Genomic DNA, 19609 nt, shown 5'->3' with positions numbered 1-19609 from the left:
TTGCGCCCTGTCAAATGTGAGACATGATTCAAACCCACACACGGCATTGTCAGCTGCAGGTTGTACCTTATTAACTTCCTGATTTCTTTTTACAACACCTTCAGAATGTCAATACTTCTGTGATTCTCAGGAAAAAAGCAATCTGGGCCTTGCATCATATTTTCACACTTTTTTGATCCTGCAAAATCAAAATTGATGCCAAAAATATACCCGGCTCCTCAGTCTTCAGTGAACATGTCTGTTTTGTTATCTGTTACTGCCATCATTTCTTCATGACAACCCCAGCCTGGAAGGCAGTGAAGGAAAAAAAAAAAAAAAAAAAAACGAATAAAAAAACTTTCAGATGGAAATATGACACGATAGCTTAAAAAATTCACATTCACCGAGATTCAATGCAGCGAGTCTATGCGAGAGCTGGAACGACAACAGAGGCTCCTGCAGGAATGAAGACATTCAGTAAATTACTATGCATCAAAATTCATCCACATTCTCCTAATAAAGCATCTGAATAGAGAAGGTTTAAATGTTGTGTTAGTGCATGCATAATCATCATCATCATCGTCCCTCATTTCCCTAATAGAGACCTCACACATTTGACATAGTTCTTCTTCATTGCTATAAAGAGTCACTTATCTCCAACTGATAATCCGTTTTAGGATCTCTTGTAAAAAAAAAAAAAAAAAACTCTGACTGACTACGCTGACTTCAGCCTCAACAACCTATTCCAATAAAATAGGGCAGCCTGTGTGGTACCAGAAGGGTGAAACTATTTCTTTGATTTTAATCAGAGGCAACCTAAATGAGAATATTACTTGACCCAGTCATTGCCTCTCCTATCTTGATTTTTGGTGGCAGACAGTTAAGAGATATTTTGCTGTGTAAAATCTGGGTTTCTAATAAGGGGGTCCACGTCCCCAGAGTCAGTGCATGGTGGTCGCCAACTTTGATAATATGGTTTTGAAAGTTTAAATATTTTGGAAAAAAAAGTAAAGGTATCTGAAAATACACATCAACATACGTACACATCAACATGAATCTGGGAAACTGGGAAAAAAGAAATAAAATGTACACAACGCTGATGACGGGCGATCCACAATTCTTTGTGCAATCATGCAAGCAAGCCAACCCAATGTTATGCTTTATCAATGTGCAGTGACTTTCCATAACAGCCATCTGGTCATCAACATTTTGGCCCAGTATGCTATGTTCTGAACAACTCAGAGCTCTGAAACTTCTCAGCTCCTATGAGAAAAAGTACAATGAAACGCCACTTGAAGTTCCCACTTTGTTCAACTTCCACTTGAACTGCACTACCACTTCACAGGGGGACAGTTGTCTGATGTCGCACAACAGTGGCAGCACCCATGAGGAGGGGGTAGGATGTATTTGCTGACAGCAGTTTGAGCATTTGGCGAGTGAACGGAATATTACGGTATTTTTCAAATATAAAAGTGCATAAAACAAAATCTATAATGGTGTCTATTATCTTGTGTCATTTTCCCTCCTCTGTTTATTTTATACATGCATGGAGACCCAACTGCTGAGGGTTCACTCATATTCAAACATGCTAAAGACACACCATTTTGGTAGACAAGTTTTTTGATAACTTGTTGTTGAGGACCGGGAACAGTTGGAAAGTTTGACTAGGAATTTTCAACCTCTGACTGAAACATAGCTTTATCTGTAATATTAATCCCAAGTGTACGGACATTCTTGTGAGCTTCTCGTGTGACTTAGTCATTATGGCCACATAACACACCACACTGTGTTTATATTTTGTAAAAGTACCAATAGTCATCCCTACAATATTGCCGCAGCATTAAGCTATCATTATCCTACTTAGCCATGTCACCCAGTCCAATTGACTTAACGTGTCATGCAGTCTAATACAAATTTGGCAAATTGTTTAAAGGAGGAACTATCTGTTCGAAGATTTAGTACAAATACTTATGAATATAATCAAGCCATTTGAAATGGTTTATAAAGCATTTCATTGTTAGTTAACAGTGAAATAACTAATTAACTTGACATTTTCATACATATGTGGATATTATAAAATATTGTAGCCAGTTTCCAATACTCACTAGCACATCATGTGCAGGTTTGATATCGAGGATGCATGCGCCTCTTTTATTAAACACTTTGTTCCCTCTTTCCCTCTCGTTCCCCACCAGGCCACAGGCGTGAGAGAGGATCAGCTTCTGGTCACCGTCCTGCCAGGTTTACCCACTGCAGCAGAGTTTTTCCTCCTCCCTGACAAGCAGTTAACTGAGGGGAAACCAGACAAGAGCTCTGTTCATTTAGATCAGGTAAACTATAACCGCTGCTCTGTCTGGGTCTGCAACATAATCATGCCTTTTTATAGCTCTTGACAGTGTTTGTGTAGGTGGATAGATTTTCACCTTGTTATCCTCACTTTAATTCAACCATAACCCCACAGTTATGTTTGAAACATTCTTTCCTTTTGTCTGTTTATGTGAGTCATGGTTCAGCTTCTCTCTAAAGGCAGCTTTTCCAGTAATTGCTCGCTGAAAAAAGAAAAAAAAAAAAAACACTCAAATTTAAGTTCCTCCTTCCTCCAGCAGATGCCAGTATAGATCCACTGAAGCATGTCCGGGTCTTTCCATGAGTCTAATTCTAGAACACGCCTGAGGAATCTCTGCAATAGACTCATCAATAAGCCTGACAAGTATTAACAAGTTATCAAGGGGAATGACTCTCAGACTCCCTCAAGTCTCATCCAGGGGGGTGTCGAGGTGAGGGGGGTGCTGGGGTGGAGTGGAGTGGGTGGGATTCTCAAAAGAGCCTGAAAAGCCAGACAAAGAAATTGTCACGGTTGATTAGTTCACTAAATCACCAGTGCATCAAGATGGACCGAATTAGCTTTGAGCCTCATGTAATAGATACTGATTGATAAAAAAATTTGATCCGTGGGAAGAATTCCACGAGCACCGTCGAGGAGGAAAAACTGGGAAGGAAATCAATTTTTCCCCTTCCATCCCTACTCACACCTCGATCGCCTGGAAAGATTCTCTCCCCTTCAAGTCAGCAATAAATCTTCATTCAAGGTTGGCATCTTAAAAGTGTAGAGCGTGCTCTACCTATTAGGATGTATGATAGATTTACTGACCCTGGTATACAGTGGGAAAAAAGAAATTAGTCAAAGCATAGTCTAAATTTAAACTGCTAGGAAATATAAAGGGAGGGATGAAGCCCCACAGAAGCTACTCATCATTCATATCACAATTAATTTGGCAAATGAGGCAGATAAGATAAATGAAGCCTCTGCAGAGGAACAAATGGGATCTGCACAGAGAGAATTGAGGATTTTGTTTAGCTTTGTGCCCTCCGTTTGCAGCCCCGTATATGCTTGTTTCACGAGTGGGGATTAAATAGAATTAGACAAAAGTGTTTTCATGGTATTGGAATATCATTTTAGGTTGCTTGTAAGGATTAGAACCTCGACGACTGAAGGAAGAATCTCTGCCGACAAACAGATTGAAAGCGAATGCGATTGGACCGTGGCTTTCTATAGTTTACCTTGGGGTAAGGGTAATCTGCCTGATTTATATCAAAGTTAGATGTTCTCAGCGCAGAAGGTTACGTGGCAGTTTGGAAAGCAGAGATCAAGTGAGGCTGCATCCTATGCATTATGCATCACAGTGGAACGGTCCCACAGACAAAGACTCTTACATAAACAGGAACACTCAGACCGGGTTGTTGGCGAGGCAGTGAGGTTTCTTTGGGCCAGGGGCCCTCACTAATAATGTTCAGCGTTGAAAGTGAATTAAGAGTTGTGTCAAATCAATTCTGTTGCCGTTTTTTCAGCTCTTTTATGCTTGTCCTCTGTTTGTCTGACACTAATGTTATTTTAAGATGTATCACATGTTAAAGTAAGACTAGTCTGTATAAGCCCTCAAAAAATGTCTTTTTAAATGTTTTGTTGTTTTTAAACTGAAACCATATTTAGTCATCTCTTTTCGTAGTCAAGAATGGTGTCAACATGTCAATTGCATAGTTTTTTTTTTTTTCATTGTTAAAAGAAAAACAAGCTCCTTGGGGAAACACCAGAAATGCTCCTTTTTGTCTCCACCAGAAGGAGGGGCGGGTCGGTGTCAGGGTTTGACTGACAGCAGCTGGCACGCCTCCAGAAACACAACACCAAACGAATGCTAATGCGGCTCCATCTGTTGGACGCGTAAATAGGCAGCTGTTTGTGTCGTATCAACTTTACAAGATGAAAATATAAACGTCAGCGTTGTGGTTACGGTCTGGTCTGCTGTCCCCAAGTGGCCAAAAAACAAATCTGCTTTAATCCGACTAAGTTGTGTATCCGCTGGTTCCCAACCTGTAAATGCCCATCTATATTTCTTATTCAACAAGAAAAAAATCAGTTCACAAAAAACAAGAGACCAAATCAGGTGAACTCTGCCAGATATATATTCAATGTACATAACCATCCTTTTAACCAACTTTTAACCCGTGTTACTGTGTGTTTTTGCGGAAACATTCCATTGTTTGATACAAGAAATCTCCATTAAACAGGGTTCAGTTCACCTGTTCACCAAACTCACTTCTCTCATGTTGTGTTCCATTCACTACTTGCCCAATGTAGTGTGACATATATCTGTTTAACAAACTGCACATGTAATTATCTCCTGCGTCGAGGCTACAGCAACATTTCACGCCTCCTACCTGATTGATGTGAGTGCCTATTCATCCTTATTTCACCTGTTAGCATATTGTTAACAGCAGTTTAATTTTTGGCAACAAGCATGAGTGAGAGCGAATTCCAAAAGACATGAGAGAGAGGCACATCTCAAATGTCCGTGTCAGGGAGGACAAATTACTCACATCGTCTTGTTTATTTGGCTATCATCACAAAGGATAAAACGCTAACGCATTTTGGCGCATTCAAAATATCCAGCTTCAATTTAGTAATATTTACAAGGGCAGAGTTAATGGACCCATCCCTGCTTCCTAGCCTCCTCTGTTACCTTGATTTAAGCTAACATTTTATTTTATTTTTTTCATGGCGGGCCACTACCTTGGCAATCACTCACAGAATGACTAGGCAGACGTTTAAACCATAACACCTTCAGAAGTGTTGTCAAGGGCAAAGTGGTGTTTGGCTTCCAATTATTTTTCTGTCCAACATAAAAAATCGAATTAATCTGTGGAAAGTTTGATCATGACAACAAACTGATTTGCTCTTAAATGTCAGAACAGTGGTAATAAATGAGGTGTGAATACCTGGGATGGATGAGGCTGAGGTCTGATGATCTTGGCGACGACCTCTCTCGATGTATAAACATTTTGTTTTTTACGAAAATCAATCGGTTATCCAAGTCACGTCTCCCTCTGTGTGCCGACAGCTCTCCGAGGTGCTGCTTGGCGCTTTAAATCAAAACCTCGTCCAGTTCACGTTGCGGCCAGGGGTCCAAGTCACCGTGTATGCAGCACACCTATCAGCAGGTAAAGCAACACAGCTGCATGAATATGTTTCGAGCTTCCCAGGAGGGCCTTTGTACTTCTGTAGTTAGTGGGACAGAACACAAAGCATGTAGACTATCAGGACACCTAGATACAGGACACTCAGATATACTTTTATTATTTTTGCTCCCCATCTCATCTAATAACCCCACCCCTGTGTCTGATTGGCTCCCACCATGTAGCTACACAGAGACATTCAGAGAGTGAGCATCGTTACAAGTTTGTGTGCCTCTTCCTATTGGGGATGCTGCTACTGTCCTAAAAGGTCTAATAAGATAAAGAGTAAGAGAAGTCCATACTACTGTATATTGTATATTGATTATCTATAATTAACATAGGTGTCTGTAATCCTGTTAAGTGCTCAGTGCATGATTCAGCTGGGTGGAAATACAGCTCGTGTGAGTTGTTACCTGCTGACACTCTGTGGCTCTTGTCTCCTTGTCTCTGCAGCACCCCTAGTGGACACAAGCGAAAACCACAGTGGCTCTGCCATGCTAATGCTGCTATCGGTAGTGGTTGTGGGTTTAGCTGTGTTTGTCATCTACAAATTCAAGAGGTAAAGTGTTCATGAAATGTCATGTCTATATAGTCATCTCGCCGTGCATGATAGGGAGGTGCTGAAAGGTGTCACGGAGTCCTGACAGCTTTGTAAACAAAAGCTGGCTGTGAGGCTACAGAGAAGGTTGATAGCTGCCTGTCAAACGTCTTCACAGGCACTTGGCAGTGCTCCTTGGTGGAGAATTGGCTTTTCCCTCACACATCTGTAGGGATCCTGTGGAAATTCTTTTGTCAGGTCATTCTTTGCAAAAGAAATGTCAGTCAGCCATCAGCCGCTATCAATATTAAGCCCTTTGAGCGAAGGCATTTGACCTTTCTGAAATGTTAAATTATGTCTCCTCACCAAGGTGCAGTTTCGAGGGAAAAGGGCACACACGATTGTGAAGATGTGCAGACAAGCAGAGACAGAATAAAACTTCACTTTTACAGACCTTATTACTTTTAGGTTGTTGAACTAGCATTTACATGCAAATGTGCTTTATCGCATACGCAAAAGTTACAAAGAAGTTGAGTAAACAAGTGAAGTTGTCTTGCTGAAGATGGTTATACATAATGTACTCCCAATCCCCTGGTTGTTTCTGTAGGCTCTTGTCTTTATCCCTGTGCCTCACTGTAAATCTTTCCTCAAGGAAGATCCCAGGCCTCAACGTCTATGCGCAGATGCAGAACGAAAAAGAACAAGAAATGATGAGTCCAGCTAATCCAACAGAGGCCCCGTCCAGCTCGCAGCGGGACTTGGTGCATTCTTTGGAGATTCTGGACACAGAGTTTAACTCACGGCCCATCGGTGAATATCCACTCTTACTGACTCTTACCTTTGGCTTGCATTTTAATTTGCTTTTCCTTCATTGCTTATGTCATTCCATCGAGCATTGTTTCATGAGACTCATCCTGTGCTCTTTCTTTGTTTCTCAGAGGTGAAATGGTCCGGTCGAGGTGGGAACGAGAGCTAAAGACATGTATGATACAAAATATAGTCCAGCTGCTTCTCAGTAGCGCAATAACACACTTCTCTCTTCCTAATGTCGCCCTTTTAACCACCTGTGAATACAGATGGGTGACAAATGACAGAAGAATCTTTCTATGGTCCTGTTCCCATTCCAAGCTTTCAGCTTCAGTTCCATTGAGGAAACCCTGCATGTTGCGACTCCACCATTGACTGTATATCCAAAAGTGAAGCCAAAATATCCTGATCACTCTTTGGTGGCTGGCTGCAGTTACAGGTCATAGCCCCGCCCCCTCTTAACTAAGTTTATATTTAATTTGTTAGGTGATGCTGTTGAATACGTTGAAAAATCATGATTGACAGCTGAGCCCCGTTTGCGATTGAGACAGGGGGATGTAAGGAAAAGAACTCAACGCCGCAGCTCCTCAGCATCCATAGGATGTCACCAGCACAAGATGGAAGCACTCCAGTCCAGGGTATTTTGGCTTCATTTTTGTACAGAGGACGTGGAGAAGCATCATCCAGTTTTTTTTTGTCTCCATTCATTCAGTCGTGTTTTTGCTGTAAATTGTCATCCATCTGTAGATTCTGATATGACTTTTGACTGCGATGGCCTAACATAATGTCTGTTGTTAACCAAAGTATTGTGCAATTCTTCTTTCAGGAGTAGATAATTTTTGCTTAAATTCTATGGCTCTACAAATGTCAAATTTCAATGATTAATGCCTGTACCTGATGTTCTTAGTGCATATTCATTATTTGTGTTTTGTTCAATTTCCTTTGAAATGAGACTTACTAACATGTTTTTTTTTTATAATAATAGTACATTGGACTTATATGGTGAATACTCAAAGACGCATAACAAAGCAACAACAACAAAACAAAGAAAAACTAAACAAAGAAAACAATAGCATACAAAAATAAAATAGTCCATGAGAAAGAGAACAAAGCAGAGAAAGAGGATGAGAACAGGGTTTGTTAGTGGTTGTAGGCCGTCTTGAAGAGGTGTGTTTTTAGGGATTTCTTGGTGGTGGGAGGCATGAGGGTGAGATTTTTGGGAGTGAGCTCCAGTGGTTAGAAGTGTCAATGGAGGTTTGCACACCTGAGAGCGTGGGTGGGATTATGCCTGTGGAGGAGCTCAGATAGGTAGGTATAGTTTTGTAGGTGATAAGTAGTTTGAAGTGGATACGCGCTGGTATGGGGAGTCAGTGGAGGTAATAAAGGCCAGGGATGATGTGGTCATGGCCCAGCTGGCACCCAACGTCAGTTTAATGTCAGTTTGGTTGACCCCAACATCCAACATTGGACGGACACCGGTTTGTGGTAGGAAATGAAAATCTGGTCGATGCGAAAACCCAATGTTTGGTTGACATCAGCCTCCAACATTGGACAGACGTTGAATTTTGGTTTGAAAATTAACATCGAGTTGATGTCAGTATCTAACGTTGGATTGACACCAAAGCTCCGATGTTGGACAGCATTACATTTTGGTTGGAAATCAAAATCATATATCCATCCAATTAAGTTTGGAATTTTGGTAAGTACAGGTTTTGTTGGCATGACATCAGACTTTTAACAGAGCTGTGTTTTTGTTGTAAATGAAAAATCTATATACAGAGCAGCTCAGATGACATGAGCAGAAAAAAGTTAAAATTATGTTGGATAAATGACAAAGACATGCCATGAGTTAGGACAACCTGTCTATTGAAAAAACTCGACTTGCTAATGTTGTTTTTTTTTAAGAGGTTTATTCACAAAAACCCCAAATGTTCGAAAAAATGTTCACAAAATCCAAGAAACTGTATCAAACTTTGACCACACTTTGAAATTAGTTAAAATAACCTCTTTTGTGTAAATCTTTCTCTGCTTACCTTGTTTTTTTTTTGTTTTGTTTTTTAAAAGGTGTTTTCACAAAACCTTTTCAATTTTTTTTTTTTTAAATAACAAAATTCACATAACTGACCAGAACTCAGACCCTACTTTTGGGATAAAACATTTAAACTTCAGCGAAGTTTTGCTTTTCAGAAAAGTTATTTTTTTCTGCTATCTCAGCCCACTCCGCGTGTTTGCCTCAGATTCCACCTAAGTCTTCTGGACACTATGTAAGGAATATTTGAAACTGTAAATCTATGGGGCACATAGAATATAATGGCCAAAAAACATGAAAGCCAGTAACTCTCTTTGTTTTAAAGACACATCGCAAATGTATGATGAAGCGTCTGTGAAACGGTGGATTAATTTACTGTCACATCTTTAAGCATTCAGTATACTGACATTTAGACAGTCTGGAAGAGCCGAACGATTAAATGACTTTATCCCCAGTCAAGTTTGCCGGGCACTAAACCGGAAGTTAGCCAGTTCGGTCGGCAATCCAGGTATTTCCATAGCCGGGAAGTCAAACTTTTTTGGCTTCAAAATGTCACTGAGCAGCTTTCAGAGGAATGAATGGGGCTCCACCTCCAACACTGTGTCCAGTGATTAAACATCCTTGATAGACCATATCCCAAATTCTGTCCTTATTGACGCATCACCACTGGGTGTTAATATCGACTAATGACTTTGCACCGTCAAATTTAGCGCGTTCACCCGCCTCTTACGTATATGTCAAAGCTGGGCCGAGGTGATAAAAACCTGTGTGTACTGCACAGTTAATTGACTTGGTGTACATGCCGACTGTATACATTCCCATTGCACACTTCACTTTGGTTAGTTTTTTTCGGAGAAGCACCCCACCAGGGAGGGGGTGACTCAGTTGAGGTAAAACGGGCAACAAGCAAGGGCACATCGATGCATGCTGCCATGCCAACATATGCTGGGTGACAGCTCACGTCCTCAGTGATGTTTGTCTTTACTCCAGGTGAGTCATTTCCGCCATTTTTTCATAGATAATAGTGATGCGCAGGTTGACCGGTAACCTGTGGTACCCGGGAACGCCAAGGATCACCTTTGTGCATACCCACTCCTCTCCATGCTGGCTCGAGCGCTGCTGTACGCTCAGTTCCACTGGTCGTGTACTGGAAGCGCGTCAAAACAGATTAAATCCTCGGACTGTGAGCTCTGTCGTTTTTTTTGCAGAGTACAGCCAAACAGTAGGTTAAAACACTGAGTAGTTTGACGCATCAGACAACTTTTTTTGTAACAGTTCACTGTTACAATTTGACGAATGCTTTGTTCATTCGTGAGAGAGAGGATAAAAAAGTTGACGTTCAAAGTTTAAACTTGTTGAAATGTTCCGTCCTCTTTTGTTGCTTTATTCAACAATGAATACCAAAGTCTGGAATAAATACTTTATTCTTTAAATTTTTGATTTACTTTTTTTTTTTTTGGCTTAGATCCTCTCTCTTCTGAGAGCGGGTGACAGAGAGGAAAAGAGCAAAGAGAGACAGCTCTGATCTCCTCTGCTCCCAGCAGCACACTCTGCAACACGGACAACGGCTGTCAGGACCACAGTCTGGTCCTCTGTCTCATTTATCACTCTAGTGCAATCATGTTGTTTGCGTTTTGGGCTGGGTATGAGTTGTTGACGAGCATATATTTTAAGGGGTTTGGCGGAGTAGGTTGGCTCTCAAAACAGACTGGGTGGGTGGGGGTATTACAAGGTTATAACCTTTCCTGCTTCAGCTCACAAACGCAGCTATCTCTCAGAAGTACAACCATGTTGGCCAAGGCAAGATGCAAGTCCATTGAAGACTTCATGGCAGAGTCAGACATTCAGTTGGAAAAAATGTAAAGGCTCTGTCCGTTTATGGTCAAATGTTGTGAATAAGGAGGATGGTTGCCGGAGAGTGACACTCAGATGTGAAGCACTTTATTTTATGAAAAGAGGGATGCTTGGTTGTATAACGGTATTGAAGCACATTCTCTAAATAACTGTGACAGGTTCAGGCAGCACATCAGCACACCGCACACACGACTCTCGTGAGGTCATGCAGCCTCCTACGTCTTCACTGTATATTTCTGTCTATCACCATGTTTATCACACAGTATATGCACGCATGTTAGCCTACTTTATATGACACTTTCTTTGTTAAAAAAATGGTGTTGCATCAAATTGAATTTCAATATCAAATCAATCAATGATAAATATTGAATTATTAAAATTGTATTCAACCCCCACATGACTAGGCATGCTTTCTGAAAAAAAGGGCTTAAATCGTAAAATAGAGAATTCAGAAAAAATATGAAAAAAAAACATGTAATTTGAGAAAACATTAAATGCAATCTGGAAAAATGTAGAACTGGTATTCCTTATAAGGCCCTATATGACGTATCATTACATTTGAGTGTTTCTGCTGCGGGCCGCTGTTTGTGTTTCTTTACTACTGCGTCCTCTTGTATTCCTCATATAACAGTTGTTCCACACTGTCAAAAGCTAAGAAGCTGCGAGTGTGTGAATTTAATTTTACTGCTTCGACACAGTACAGTCAGCCTGATCGCACTTACCAGAAATCCCTTCTATCTCTGACATCTGTGGCCACGATACATAAACCAGGACAGATCATTCAGTTTGTAAAAAAGCACCGGTCAGACCGTGAGAAACAAAATTCTTCAGTCTTATGAAAGTGTTTGGCGTTTGGCAGAATGGAGCAAAGTACAGAGATACATAATGTTAATGAAAACCTGATCAAGAGCCCTCAGGACCTCAGACTTGACTGACCTTCAGTCAAGTTACCTTCCAACAGGAAAACAACTCTTGCACTCACAGATTGACGGTCCACGTCAGCACTCTTTTGGGAGATGTTGGATTTTGGTTTCCTAACACCACAGACTTAAAGCCAAGAAAACACATCAATGTCTAATGATGTTATAATTTCACGTTGTGTGGACATTAACCTTGTGTTGTTTAGCAGGAGTTGGGGTGTGGTTTCCTTACCTCACAACTAAAGTCTGTATTCTATGTCAGTATGAGTTTGGCAGGTGACATCTGATTTTAGTTTCTTGGTAAATGGACTTGCATTTATTAAAGCACTTTACAACAGTCACGTTCACCATTCACACACACAGTCATACACTGATGGCAGAGGCTGTGCAAGGTGCCAACTGCTAATTGCTCATCAAGAGCAATTTATGGTTCAGTATCTTGCTTAAGGATACTTTGACATGCAGCAAACCAGTGACTGTCCAATTACCTGATGACCCGCTCTACCTCCTGAGCTACAGACACCCTAACCTACAGACACCCCTACCTACCCCCTTTTTTAACAACATGACTTAAAACCAACAAAATATCAGTGTCTAAGGATGTTAGAATTTCACGTTGTGTGGATGTTAACATTATGTCATTTAGCAGATGTTGGATTTTGGTTCCCGTACCTCACAACTAAATGTCCGTAGTTCGTACGTCAAGATTACGTTTAGCAGACATTGGGTTTTGGTTCATAGTTAAATTTGAGGAAGTTGGGTTGAAGCCAGGATTTTATTTCAATGATGCAGTCAGTGAGGATACAGTGAGTGGCAAGAGGGATGGGTTTGGTGGCTCCTGGCGCGAATGTCAACGGCAAAGGAGTGAAATATCCAATATTAAATGTATTACAGTCATATTATGTGTTTTAATAGTGGTAAAAAGTGTTTTGGTAATATTATTACAGTTTCTATGTCCACTTACCCATAGACATTAGGTGTTGTCTTAAGAATGTATCCAAACCATACAATTTCTGCTAGTGCATGTCTAGAAAGCATAGGCCCCCCAAAGAACAATAATGTTCCAGCATCAGACTGTACATTTTCAAAAGGGTTGCCATTACTTTAAGTTTATTAGAGAAAATATCTGCTGGCCTGTCCCCGTATCCTGGGCTATTCATTTCTTTAAAAAGCTCAAGGCTATTTAATTGTTCTATAAAATCATCATTCTGTTGTACTGTAAGTAATCCACTTTAATACACCGAGGTAACCACAGCATGTGAATGCATGAATAGGCCAGATCTGTGCTCCAGAAGAGGGCCTTCATCAGGTTATGGGATATTGCAATAAACTTGAGCTTTGGTTCTTTGATTTCCCAACATGGAAAATTACAGCCTCACAGTCTCATATGAACAATGGCCGATGGCACCTCATATCAATTCATGGTAGCAACATTTGAATTTATATTACTTTGCAACACACATTACTGCTACCTCTCAGCATCCGGAAGCAAATAATACAAAGTTAGCTGTGACCTGGTCAGAACAGCGGTGCCTTTTTCCAGTGTTCCATTTTTCCTCCACATCTTGAATCAAATCAATTACCCAGCCCTGTTACCTGAGTTCTTCCCCAGTCTGCTTTCCCTCTACACCTGCACTGCATCTTCCTCATTAGCCTTTCCCTCCTACCAGTGTTTTCCTCACCTGTGTTTCTCCACCTCACTCCACCTTCACCTCATCCCCTTGTTAGTTTGGTTTTTATTTAGGCCTGTGTTGGTGCGTCTGATCAGTGCTCATCTTCACATCACTCCTGTTGTCATCTTGCCTCTGTCCTGCATTCCTGTGTCGTTTCCCCTGTCTTCATGTGCTCTCTGTGTCTTTTTGTTTGCCGTTTTTGTTTAACTGTTGTCTGGATTCTCTTTGTTTGTCATCTTTTTGGTACCTGCTTTTTTTGCTTATCTTCTTTGGGATTTTGGATTTTCTGGAATCGTTATCAGCTTTTACCAAAGCTTGTCTTTGAGGTGAATCTGCCTGCTTCTGTGTCTGCATTTGAATCATGCTTGCGTACATCTAACGAAGGCTATAGGGCCAGATATTGTTTTCAGAAGTAGGTCATACTGATGATTCATCAGGGTGACCAAAACACAGTAACCAAATGAATGCTATTTTTTCTCTATACATGCTAAAGGTATAAATAAGCAACTGCTTGCTAACATGTTTTCCATGTCAATATGGCAGATGTTGTGTTTTCAGCTTGTTCCACAAAAAAGCAATGAGTGTGTAGGATCTAGGAGCATCTTTTGGCAGAAATGGAAAATAGAATTTACAATTATGTTTTTAATCAATGTACAATCACTTGAAACTACAAATCATTTTATTACCTTAAAATGAGTCTTGTATATCTATAGAAGGAGCATGACTTCCACAGAGTCCACCATGGACGAACCAAACACTGGCTCTTGAGAGGGCCTTTTTGCATATTTTGTTTTTTAGCAGGAACAAAGGGTTGAGGGTTGGATGGAGGTGTTCAGTTGGTTGCAAATCAGCAATTGTCCAGAAGAGGCCACTACATCCTACACACTGGCCCTTTTAAAGTATTGCTAACTATAATGGGACCAGTTAGATTTTCTAGATTTACTTCTTTTACCAAATGTTCTAACACAATTGTCTCTTTCCCTGTCTTGTTTGCCCCACAGGATGTGTAAAACCTCATGTACATGTGAAATTCTCCACAGAACTCCCCACGTACATCGTCTAAATTCTGGACTGGATTCCCACTCCAGCTGCATCATTGATATTTTTTACCATTTGGGACACAATGGTTTTGAGCTTTATACCTGTGCATGTTGGACCCTGCTTACACATACTGTGCTCTGTTCAAACCAGAAGAAACTGTGTACAGGTTTTTTAGTTTTCTTTTAACATGCTGTATGTCGGATAAATTCAACATTTTAAGAATTCTATTTATTTATACAAGTCAGATACATAATTTAGAGGGAGTGCTCGCATGAAATAGAGAAGGGAAAAAAGAAATAAGCAACAATGTTTTGGTTTCGCTGACATCTCTGAGATTGTTTTGCTGTTCTATAAAGCTAACAGCAGTAGAGTATTATTTATTCATATGAATATACTTTTATGAAGTATGTTATTGAAGTGAATTACACATTCATTTTGTAAATCATGAATGTCTGTTGTAAATTTGTGTATTTTAATAACAAATGTCATACTAAACAGAAACGCTGTTATAAAATATGAATAGGGTACTTCAAAGCTTTTGGCCCATTGTCTCTTGGAAAGCTGATTTATGGCACAATACGCATTTTCTACTTAAATGTTTTTTTTTGTTTTTTTTTTCTGATTTTTTTCTGAACAGAAATACAGGGTTTGGTTTTCTGGATAAATTTAACCTTTGCTGTTAATCTTAAGCTTCTGCTACTATAATGATACATACCGGTTTGTAAAAAATTTTCTGTGCTTCAGGTTAAGACCACTCAATAGTTGAGGTGTTACAGCACCCTCTGACTGCAAGCGATCCCCAAATATCACCAGACATCACACCTTTCAGGAGTTGAAGAGGAAACGGGAGGAATACTCTACAGAGAAAAGTAATCCAAAGTTGTTAAAAGTCATACCCTGGTCACAGCCAACATCCCTACTAGAGGCAGAATATAATTTGTCAAGGCTCAGATTTACGGAGGCAGTTGGGATGAGATACAACTACTTTGTGGGGGAATCCAAAGAGCATGGCTGCATGAAAGAGAGAGACAGAGAGATGGAAGAGTGCTTTTCAGGGTTGTAAGAGGGTTCTGTTGGATAGAATAACAAGAGGTTGACTTGTTGAATACTTAATGTGGCCAGTCAAGCTCAAGGCCGGCCAAGGTTGGTGACACATTTAGGCTATTGTCCTGACTCGCTCTCCAGTCTTCATCCCAGCTCATTAGAAGGCGCTGCAGAGGCAGGAGAACTAGAGCGCAGATGCTACCAGGCTACACGGACAGTTAGCTTGTTCAGAGGACTGTTGAGCCCTGTGGTACATTGCGTGTGAAATCTGACAGATGTAAATGCCGGATTGATGCCTTTCAAATCTTCATAGGCAACTTTACCAGATTTGTTTAACCTCTTTTTACTTTTCAGAGATTTGGAAACGCAGGGGATGAGTGGTTTTTTCGGTTTGGATGATATTTTCTACAAATTGCCACAGTAGATACACCTGAAACCCAGTTAGTCAAGACTGACAAGGGCAATTTAGAAGAGTGACAGTTCGACATGGGCATGCACCGCACACCGGCTGCTCAGTGTAGTGTTGATTTGTTTGACATCCTTAACAAAGAAGGCCCTCTGCACTCTATGCCAAGTAAGGAGGAGTTGTCATTTTATATATATTGAAGTAAACTGCTTCTCGTTCCATTGCAGCATATCAAGGGAAGTGGAAAACTTGATCCAAATGAGAATGGAGTGAAGAAAAAAGGATTTAGTGGTGAGCTAGCAATTTTTTTTGTTTTTATTTTACCTGCTGTGGGAGAATTCCAAACCCTGGGATTGCTCTTTAGTCAGACTCTTGCCTTTAGGATTATAGTTACCAATACATGGAAATGAAGTGATGCTTTTGGCACAGTTGTTGAAGGTACTGCACTACCAACAGGGCAATTTGGCCCACAGAACCTCAGATGACCCAAAGGCACCTGATTCACTGTGGATAAATACGCTTGTGATAATCCAATTAATTGCAGATATGTTTGGAGTGCTGTATGTACAATTAAAATGCATTGTTAATCAAAAAAACGAGGGCCTTAGGCAATATTTGCATTATTACCTAATTTTGAGGCCCTGTGATAATATCTTGTCCACCCTTTACACTATGATTTTAGTTCATATCATAATACATGATATATTTTGAAGATGGCACAAACTAATTACAAACCACATACACCATTTACCAAGGTTGAGAAAATGAAAGGGTTATGAGGGACTCATAACTCATTTTTGGCCCAGGGCCCCTAAGTTGGTTATTCCATCCATGGTTGCTTTTACAAATCTTTTGGTTGTTAGCTAGAGTAATGTAACTCTAGCTAACAACCAAAAGATTTGTAAAATTTGCAAGTTCTTGATCACAGTAAGTAGCAAACTGTTGCATAGGCAGTGTTACTAGATAGTTCTGCTTCTAGTCGCTCTCCACTGTAACACATACAGTGAAGGTTAAAAAGGTAGGGTGTGTCAGTCCAAGGAGGGAATGTGATAAAATTGTTGATCAACAATTTTGATGAATAGCATTGTCTGTATGCATCAATGCTAACAAAGAATGGATACATATAGGCCTACTTCTCATCTGTTCACACATGGAAATACAAAGAGCCTGAAGCTCATTAGTTAAATACTGAGGTCGGAATGTTCTCACGACAAGCAGCCATGCAATGTTTCTCTTATTCAAGCTCCTGTTGCTTGTCAAAGGTGCAGTTTATAGGGTTTAGGGGGAATCCACTATGTTGCAACACACTGTTAAGACTTAACACATTCTCATTCCTAAACCACTGTATAGGTCGATTGCCAGTGACTCTCAAAGCAACACAAATCAGGTTCCTAAAAGACCATAACCATTGCAACATTCCAGTGACTGTTGTCCCGGACCTTCTTTGTATCCTGGCAGTTTGGTTGGGTTTAGGCACTAAAATTACTTGGTAAGCTTTAACAAAACATTGTGGATTGGGTTAAAGATAGCATGTTACCTATGTATAACATCAGTTAAATCAATTATGTAATACATATAACGTAAGTCGCTTTATGAGCGTGACTAAACAATGTGAGTAAGGCAAAATAACTCACTGTTGACCTTTTTGGTTTCCCAATGGCCATGACCATCAATCTCCTAGGTGAAAGTCCTATGCTTGTTTAACTGAACTGTCTACCACAAGCTCCTGCATATGCATCCTTCTTTATACTACTTAACCTGACTTCCTCCTTTGCTTCAGTAATACTTACTATGACCATTAGAGGTTGCTGCCCCACAACAAACGTCAGTATGGTCTGTCACGTTTTTCTGATGTGGGCAGGCAGCCCTATGGTAGCCCAGGACTGACAAACCAAACACTGGCTGCGGAGAGAGTCTTGGTGTCTTTTGATGCCACCGTAGGGTAGGGTGAGGAAAGGAGTATTCATCTTTTTTTGCAATCTGTACCTTCACCACAAGATGCAACTAGATATATATAACATTCTATTGTAGAGAATTGGGAGGCCTGTGACCATGCTGATCACATTTTCCTCCATTTTATTTTAAGCTTTTTTTGTATTTGAGTGGAGTAAAAGACAACTTTGTGCTTCTGGTAAAAGAGGATATCTAAACAAGCACATTTGGTTGCTGCATGCTAAGAGGATTTTGATAACAATTCTGCGTCTATATTCATTTCGATTGTCGCTGTCTGTTCCATCTGAGGTTGCAGGAAAGATTTTGCACTCAGCTCTTAGGTGATTTATCTCGTTCCACTGCATGGTGTATAAGGGTATTTTTACACAGTGGTGGTTGGATTTTTGTAAAGCAGCAACATCAATGAAATGTCAAGGAATGCAGCAATATAGTAATAATTGGATTTTCTATGCTTAGGTTTTGCAAAGTAAGGATGTAAAGTTGTATGCAAAGATTTAGCTTACACTCAGATTTAGGTGTATTTGCTCTGGTCCTAACAGCCTGAGGGAGACTGTAGCCGGAACTCCAGAACTACAGTCAGAAACAGCAGAGTACTAATAGTAACCTCCGCCTGAGGGAATAGGAAATGACTGGCCAGACAGGATCAGGAGGTCCGTCTCCTTTCAGTTTCACAGGGAGGAGGACAGGTTGAATGGACAGGAAGTCCCGCTAACACGAGCGATCCCTGGCCTTCTGGGTAGGACGAGCCACGATGTGACAGCTCCCAAGGGTGTGGGGAAGAGTATCAAGTTGTAGACTAGCTCTGAGCTACACTTTCGTCCCCTCTCTCTCTCTCTCCTTCTCTCCATGTCCACCTCTCTGCAGAATCAGCAAGATTATTATTTTTGTAGAGAAATATTAATAATAATAATAAAAAAAGAGTTTTATTACTGTACAGCTTTTGTATAAGAACAGACGGTAAGGTGTTACAGTGTTTTTGTTTGACCTCAACTGTGCTGTGTGTAATTGTTTTATGCATTTATAATCATATTTATTAAATAGAAAGGAGTCTGTTAACTGTGTTCTCATTTTCTTACAATATTTGTAAAGAAATACTATGTATTTGCTGAAGTAATATTATACCTATATAAAAAAAGAAAAAAAACTAAGCAAGCATGTGTTGGTAATTTTCTTCGACACACACATCTGTTTATTTACTGTCTTTTAGACAGAGCTGATATGCATTGGATCAGAGGAGGGAACTTCTTTTCGACATTTGTGCCACAAAATAAGTAAGCTCAGATGTCCAATCGGTTTGTTGAGCTTTGATTGACAAAGAACCAGCACTGTACTATGTACATTTTTCTGTCAGAATCCTCAGTGGCCTTACAACAAGTACCCATAGATGCCCATGGGAGACAGCACCCTCCAAATTCTGGGAAAAAATGATTTGTCCTCCACGATATGTAACTGTTAACACAACTATATAATTTAACAAATAATTGAAACATCACATTTTTATGTTTCATTTTGCATTTTAATCTTGCACAAATCTCTCCTTGGGATGAAACCAAATTCCTTATAATTATCTTCTCCAAAGTCGATTCTGCATTGCAACTACTCAAACATTGTGACCACTGGAACAAGTAACAAGCCTTAGTTTGTAACTGGAATTACCACTTATTGTAAAGAGGTAACTTTGGGATTAAGATTTACAAAAAACATTTTTAAGGCTGATCTCAACACAAGAGAACAGACAGTGCTCACCAAGAAAGTTACAAAACATCCAAAGCAGCCATCCTGTCATAAACGTTCAGTTTTTGAAATCTGTCAGGATTTCTATTTTAAATCAAATTTGACAATCAAATAAAATCA

The 19609-nt window shown here is 40.1% G+C and overlaps 1 protein-coding gene across 6 annotated transcripts in view; it reads left to right on the top strand.

Moving 5' to 3' along the window:
* Positions 1-18903, top strand: part of LOC115576612 (VPS10 domain-containing receptor SorCS1-like) — a 103381-nt gene extending 84478 nt beyond the window's left edge. For 2 of the 6 annotated variants that reach the window (XM_030409151.1, XM_030409150.1), the window contains exons 22-26: positions 2175-2309; positions 5376-5475; positions 5944-6049; positions 6681-6838; positions 14313-18903. In XM_030409151.1, coding sequence (XP_030265011.1) covers positions 2175-2309; positions 5376-5475; positions 5944-6049; positions 6681-6838; positions 14313-14374 — 561 coding nt within the window. In that variant the 3' untranslated portion in view covers positions 14375-18903. Of the gene's footprint in view, positions 1-2174; positions 2310-5375; positions 5476-5675; positions 5776-5943; positions 6050-6680; positions 6839-6966; positions 8025-14312 lie in introns of those variants that run through there. The other 4 variants (XR_003982897.1, XR_003982898.1, XM_030409152.1 and 1 more) reach the window with 4 other exon arrangements.
* The last annotated feature ends 706 nt before the right edge of the window (positions 18904-19609 follow it).

This window comes from Sparus aurata, chromosome 24, assembly GCF_900880675.1.
Source record: "Sparus aurata chromosome 24, fSpaAur1.1, whole genome shotgun sequence".
In the NCBI taxonomy this organism is placed as follows: domain Eukaryota; kingdom Metazoa; phylum Chordata; class Actinopteri; order Spariformes; family Sparidae; genus Sparus; species Sparus aurata.
The sequence above is the reverse complement of the archived record's forward strand: the minus strand, read 5'-3'. Positions and strand labels throughout refer to the sequence as shown.